Source organism: Netta rufina (assembly GCF_964035555.1).
Source record: "Netta rufina genome assembly, chromosome: 4".
NCBI lineage: Eukaryota > Metazoa > Chordata > Aves > Anseriformes > Anatidae > Netta > Netta rufina.
The window spans coordinates 21,012,793-21,019,963 of NC_140127.1; the positions used below are offsets into that span (position 1 = coordinate 21,012,793).

The following is a 7,171-nucleotide window of genomic DNA, read 5'->3' on the forward strand; positions in this document are numbered from 1 at the left end:
AGGCCAATCAGAGTCTCTTCGACTCGTCCCGCCCCTCGAGTCATAGGGGGGCGGGCGGCGCGTGCGCGGCAGCCCGGCTGAGGCGGGGGCGGGTGGGCGGGAGGGAGGAGGAGGAGGAGGGGGGGGAGCGCGCGTGGCGCGCGCCATGGCGGCCAACGAGGACCAGGAGGTGAGGGGATGGGGGGAGGGGGGGGGGGCTGCGTGTCCCCGGCCGCCATCTTAGGGACGGGGCACCCCCGGCCCTGCGGTCACCCTGAGGCGGGTGTGGGGAGGAGGAGGAGGACGAAGAGGAAGGGGTTTGGGGGTGTGCTGGTGGGTAACGCCGTGCTCTGCCCGCCCCGCAGATGGAGCTGGAGGCGCTGCGCTCCATCTACGAAGGCGACGGCTGCTTCAGGGAGCTCAGCCCCGTGTCCTTCCAGTACCGGGTAAGGCGGCGCGAGGTTCGTCCAGTCCATCCCCGGGCCCCAAAAATCAGCCCCTGTGTGTGGGAGCGCTGTCCTGCCGCTCCTTGAACCCCGACAGGCTCCGAGCCCTGACTGCTTCCCCGGGCAGCCTGCCCGCCGGGTGAGGAGCCTCCTCCCAGCAGCCTGTCTGCACCGCCCCTCTCGCAGCTACTGGCAGTTTTCTCTAAAAAAAAGGTGCTAGATACCAAAATAGACGCTTGAAAATAATTGCACTTAATTTCGAGGAAATGTAGAATGAGCTGTAAGGAAAAGCCCTGGCATTGTGTTGATCAGGTGTTCTGTTGATCAAATATTTACTCCTGGATGCCCCTGGAGTTCAAAACTCAAGTCCATATAAATTGTCCTATGAGTATAAACTAATCTCTGAAAGACTATTCTAAAACAGTTTCTGTTGTTATTATATACTCAAATTATATACTCAACTTTATTCAAATTTGAAGACCTGGAAGTTGTTCTGGGCAGGGCAGAGGCAGGTCTTTGTGCGGCCATGGAGCCTTACAGAGACTCCTGAAAACGCTGTGCATTTGTGTTCCCCACTGTAACAGGGAGAAAGCATCTAAAGTCACCTTTTTGCAGCTCTCAAGTAACTTCAGAACGACATTGGTAACTGTAGCAAGCTAGGTTGATTTAATAAATATCACTTGAATCCTGTTTTGTGTAAGTGCAGCGTTCCTTCACTGATAGGACTGGTCTAAGTAAACTTAATTTTCTCAGAAGAGTGATTGTGACCTGCCTGCAAGTCCAGAGGATATTGTTCTACGTTTTGATAGATTTAGTTCTTTGTAATTTTTAAAAAACTGTCAAAAATTAGAAGAACTCAATTGAAATACCATAAAGCTTAGTGTCAGATGAAGGCAATAACACATTCCTGTGAAAGAAAACTTGTTTTATGAAAAGGCGTAGTGCAAGTAAATGCATGACAAGGTCAAAGAATTAATATGCCATTTTTCTGAGCCTTATCTGTCTCAGGCACGTCTCACACATAAAGATGTTTTGTAATCAGTGTGCTAAGAAAATGAGATGAAAGAAAGACTTTTTCAAACACTGGGAAAATGTAGTAACATCATTTGAAGTAAGGCTACTCTGTTTTTAGGTTGTGTTGACAGGAGGAGCATGGACATGCAGCTTTCTGCATGGATTTGCTCAGTGTGCAGACAGTGCTTTTCCTGAGAAAGGGAGAACTGTAAACCACACTACCAGTTTTCTTCTTGATACCACTGGGACCTGGATAGAAACAATGTAGGTGATGTCTTGATAAATATTGCAGATGCCTGACTTAAAGTTTTATTTATTTCACCTCTAAAACAGGTGCTGCTAAATGTCAATCTAGGTCATTCTGCTGGCACAGACATGCAACTGAAATAACTTTAAAATACATATATGTGTGTATATATATATATATATAGAGAGAGAGAGAGTTAATTTGCTTTTCCTAGGGTAGAAACTGTAGGTTAGAGATGAATGTTCAAATCATAAATTTAATACTTTTTCTGGATAAAAGTTTTATTTTCTGACTGGTAACTTTATGAAAAGAGTTGTTACCTTAAATAATTTGATTATGTATTGGCGTTACAGTCTTTAATGAGTGACTGGAAACTGTTGATTACTGATTTTTTTTTTCTTTTTTCCTTCAGATAGGTGAAAATGGAGATCCAAAAGCCTTTCTAATAGAAGTTTCTTGGCCAGAAACATATCCACAAACAGCACCGATTTTATCTATGGATGCTTTTTTCAACAACACAATGTAAGTCCTTGTGACAGCTTCACTCCGTAGTCTTTTATGTGAGGGCTTTTTGGTTGACAAGCTTTTCTTCTTCTGTCTAGATCATCATTGAGTTTTATGATTTCTTTCAGATCTTCAGCTATTAAACAAAGCATATTGGATAAATTGATGGTAGAAGTTGAAGCTAATCTTGGAACTGCTATGACCTACACGCTTTTTGAATATGCCAAAGATAATAAAGAGCTGTTCATGGAAAATCAGCCTGTTAACACTGTGGTGAGTAAGTTTAGATTTTAATCTCTTCCTTTTAAAACCGCAAAAATGGTTATTCCAACTCTGAATGCTTCATTGCTCTATCTTTAAGGTGTTAGTACATTGGGTACAAATGTGTTAGGTACAAACAGTGGCATGTAGTGTGGTACGGTGCCCCAGTGCTCAGTGGTCGTAATTGTTATGCTTAATTGTTATTTTGCTGTCACTGCCAATGTTATGAGCTGTAGTTCTGTCTTACAAAGTGACATAAAAATGGAGGCATGGAGCAGAAGCAAAACTACAGAGAGCAGATGAAAGGTGTCTGCCTGGGGGCAAATTATTGAAAGCTTCCTGGGAAGTCGTGGATTGCATAAATGCACCTCTAGGGTCTTCAGTGAGTCAGGCTGAGTCTATTTTAGGCTTCTATGTTTTCCTTCTCATATTGCTTCCTGATGTGTAAGGATATTATTTGCCATTGTGCTGCAGACTTGCTTTGAGGAAGAAGGAATGGTTTTCCTATTTTGGAAATCTGAGTTCATTCAGATCAAACTTCATGATCAAATTTACAAAGTGTAAGAAGTGCCCCTTGCAGCTGTGAAAGGAAATAATTCCAGTCTCCTCCATGTGGTTCTGATTGTCATGATTGTGTGTTGATTAAAAGCTGCTGACAGCTGATGGCATTGCTGCTTTTTTGACAGTCAAGACATTTTACTATGTCAGATTCAGTAATCACACACAGAGCAATCTGTGTTCGTACTCTGTATTATTACTGGCTTCTGAAGTACGATAGGTGAACTAACATACAAAATACTAACAACAATTTTCATCCTTCTCAGACTTCTGTAAGCAATAGTATTGCGATTGGAACTCCCGATGGGCCAGCAAGTAAGAAAAAGGACAAAAAGGAGCAGTTATCCAAAACCCAGAAACGAAAGCTAGCTGACAAAACAGGTTCGTCTGCTATAGTATTGTTTTGCTTGAGCAATATGAGACTCCAAATTTTATAGCAGTGGCATCTTCATTGAGTCAGAATCACTATTTATTTGCATGTAGGATTAACTGCTTTAAATCCGTGGTCTCTGTTTTGTTTTGTTTGGTTTAGATTAATTAATTTTGCCCAAGATGTTTGTTCTGGCTGAAGCAACTTCCTAGACAGTAGGGACTTGAAGATGTGTTGATTAATTTTATTTTTTATTTCAATTTGTGACAGAAGTGAAATTCTCAAACATACTTTTTGGGACATCTAAAAATTCCCTTTCAACGAAAGGCGTATATTTTGTTGATGGGTCCAGATAAATAACTCACGTTATAAAAAAGTAATTTCTAAATGTAACCATTTGCTTTGTAACTCAAAATGAAATCTTTAGCTTGTATCTTCAAAATGGAGGTGTTTTTGTAGACACTACCCGATTTCAGTGAAACATGGCATTTTTGACAGAAAAATATTCAGTATTTTGACAAGTCCTGCTGACGACTTTTATGTGTTCAAACATAATTGTTAATAATGATTGGGATAATATTATATTATTGCAGCAATAAATTATACCCCATGATAGTCATTTCTGTGTATCATTTATCTAATCTGAATGCATAACTGGCATTTTTAATATTGACCTTATTAGGGAAAATCTTTGTGAAGGAAAATCTTTGTAAAATTTTGTTCTTTTTCAGAATGTATCACTGGTAGTTAACCCAGCTCGTTTTAGAGTTGCCTTATAAATCAGGTGGACTGTCTTGAGTCATTTTTATTTAAACAGAATGACTTTGAAGAACAAGATATGTTCAAGACATTAACGTGTTGTTTTTTTTGTCTTCATGGCTTTGTAATGGTGGAATTAAGACTTCTGTCTCTTGAGAATTTTGTGTTGATTTTAAAGAAAGATAAAGGTTATCTGTAGCTTGTGTATTGAAAATAAAACCACCTTGTTCTGCAGATCACAAAGGGGAGCTTCCTCGAGGATGGAACTGGGTGGATGTAATTAAGGTAATGTGACTTTATGATATGCAGTATTATGAAAATACTGTCTATGTGCATTAAAATAATGTGTACTTATATCTGAAGAAAACTTACCTGATTTTTTTTCTTGCTTTTCTTCCTAACTTTGGGGTTTGACTGTGGTGTCTGATTTGTTTCTATGTACATCCAGCATGTAAGTATTTTCAAGTTATCTTTTAATATTAAAAAGATTTACAGAAACAGTAACAACTACTGCCCGTTTTAGGTTCTAATTCATGTATTTCTCATGCTCTATATTGGTTTTCCTTGCTTATTGGAAACCAGTGTAGCTGCTTGACAATTTTATTAACAAATGATTTTATTTCATACAGTTATAATTAATTGTCAGCATAAAGGCCTAACACCACTTCCAGTTGTTAAATAACATTGAGCAAATGAGGATGGTGGTTTTAGGTAGAGTTCTCCCAAGTCCGAAGAGGCTATTTGTAGTGGGTGTTTTGGATTCCAGATACATTTCTCGATAGGTGCACTACATTTAGTAATTAGAAACTTTGATTTAAAAAAAAAGTTAATGTTTGCTTTTGTATTGTGCAAATTACCGTATGGAATCTCTTCTGGAGATGTGTGGAGATACATTTTTAGGTTACTGCATCTGTTTTATTTTGGAGAGGAGATGAGTCTTCAAAGCAAATAGAGTGCCCTGAAGTTTTTGTTGTGGTTTAGGTTTTTTGTTTGTTTGTTTTGGTGTGTGTTAGTTTTGTTTTTATTTGTTTTAAATCAATTGCAGCACTTCATTTTGTATTTTTTGGAAGTAATTTGCAAAATGCATGAAGATAGTTTCAGGTTCAGGAAATAAGCTTATTTAGTGCTTAAGCTTAAGAAATAACTCAATGCATTTCAATCTCTTGATACAGTAGCACAATCAGTCTGTATTATTAATTAAAAATCCATGTGGTCTATGTAAGGTGGAAATGTTGTTCTTATTTCCTAATAAATGGAATGGCAGTCTAAACTTTGAACACTTTCTTTTTGTGTCTCTTTTATAGTTAAGCAAAACTGGTTCTAAAGATGATGAATAAAGGACTTTGGTACAAGGACTCCACCTTTTAATACAGTGCAATTTTGGGTCACCATCTTTCTCTTAATAACTTTCTTATTTGTTGAAGTAAATATTTTATAAAGCTCAATTTCCTAACTCGTAAACTTAGTCATATAAGTTTATCTAGAGACTGTGGTCTTCTTTGGAAACAAAACTTGCCTTAAACGAAGGTAAAAATGTGACAAAGGATATAGAGAATGAATGTGCCGAAGTGAATAGTGCAGTGTTTAATAATTTATATTTTACTTTGTAGTAGAATCCTGTTATAGTGAACCCAGTGATACTGTAAACATTTCCTGATGTTCTTATTCCAATGGAAGAAAAAAGCACTATAACAGTGATTAGTTGCTTGACAGCATAATTCGTCAAAATAAATTATTCCATGGAAAGAAAAACCTTTGTTATTTGTTTATCTAACACAAATGTAGAAGGCGAACATAAAAATTGTTGCATCATAATACTGACTAGAATTTGCAGTTCTGTTTTCAGTAGTTATTGGCTAAAATAGCAAATACTATTGAAAGCAAAGACAAGTCCACTCAAAAGCGAGTGGTTACAACATGAATGTTTTATCCTCTACAGCATGTATCTGTGTGTCTTTTCTCCAGTGTGCATCCTTATAGAAGTTCGTGTGTCTTAGGGGAGGGAAGAGTGCTATCTTGTGTGTGTCTCAGTGAGTGTTGGGGTTTTGTAGCTCTTTTGTTGGAGAAATGATTATTCTTTGGAGAGGTTTGCTGGCGGAATGGTAAAACAGTGGGTCAAGTCAGCACTCTGACAAATGTGTTGGGAAAACGTTTTTTTCCTAGTCTGCTCTCGTATCAGAAAGAGATGTCATCTTTACCATATGAATGGTTATTGAATACAAGATGCCTTAATGTCCTTTATTATTTTTGTTTGATTTGAGATGAACTTTAATAAATACCTATTTATCTGCTGTGGTATGTGTTTGTTTTTTCCTGTTGTACTTATTGTACTTCTGAGGCTGCATTTGAACTTGCAAAGGATTTTCTCTTACCAAGAAAGTGTTCCTAACAATTGACAGATAATTTTCCTTCTTACAGTATATGTTTGTGTTCTTCAGGGTAGCTGTGTTTGTTACTAATAAGAGAATAATCATCCCACTAAGAAACACGGGAAAACAGCCATCACACCAAGTCCAGTGCCTCTTTGAAAGAGTGCAATCTGCTGCGTGAGCTATGCACAGCACGTAGTGAAACGAACGTTGGGCTGGGTGCTCTGATCAGTGGTGCTGAGACAAGAGCCTGTGCAGCCAATACAGGACAGCTTACACAGCTGTCAAGTTAGGACTTCAGCTGATGGAGAGGAAGTGTTTTTCCTCCTGCTTAGGTCAATGGAGCTTATACACAACATACACTCCTACAGCTCTCTTATTCTCTTAAATTCCTTCTTTTATCAGAGGAGGATAGACTAAATATACTGCAAAGTTACTGCTTGTCTGTATGATATAAAGAAAAAAGTTCTATGAAATGCCGTGACTGCAGATGAAGGGAAAAAAATTAATTTCTTCTATGTTTTCACTCTTCTGAAGAAACTGAAGAGGTCTGGAAGAAATATGGTCTGCGCTGCCATTGTCCAATAAGAACGGGTAGTTTTTACTGAAACTGTAGAGTTACAGTGGGAAGATGTGTGCCTTTTTAATAAAGAAAACTATCGAT

General features: G+C 38.5%; 1 protein-coding gene across 1 annotated transcript; it reads left to right on the top strand.

Annotated features, from left to right (window-relative positions):
- The first annotated feature begins 98 nt into the window (after window positions 1-98).
- RWDD4 (RWD domain containing 4) lies at window positions 99-6,429 on the top strand. The gene is made up of 7 exons (XM_084286073.1): window positions 99-169; window positions 345-425; window positions 2,099-2,208; window positions 2,319-2,463; window positions 3,276-3,390; window positions 4,374-4,423; window positions 4,587-6,429. Exons 1-7 carry the CDS (start codon window positions 146-148, stop codon window positions 4,659-4,661), a joined length of 600 nt encoding a protein of 199 aa, XP_084142199.1. The 5' UTR covers window positions 99-145; the 3' UTR covers window positions 4,662-6,429.
- The last annotated feature ends 742 nt before the right edge of the window (window positions 6,430-7,171 follow it).

Bases quoted from the DNA above. Each gene is read 5' to 3' on its own strand.
- RWDD4 (XM_084286073.1), top strand. From the start codon at position 146: ATGGCGGCCAACGAGGACCAGGAG. The intron at 170-344 runs GTGAGGGGATGG...CCCGCCCCGCAG, and splicing joins CGGCCAACGAGGACCAGGAG to ATGGAGCTGGAGGCGCTGCG. The intron at 4,424-4,586 runs GTAATGTGACTT...ATGTACATCCAG, and splicing joins ACTGGGTGGATGTAATTAAG to CATGTAAGTATTTTCAAGTT.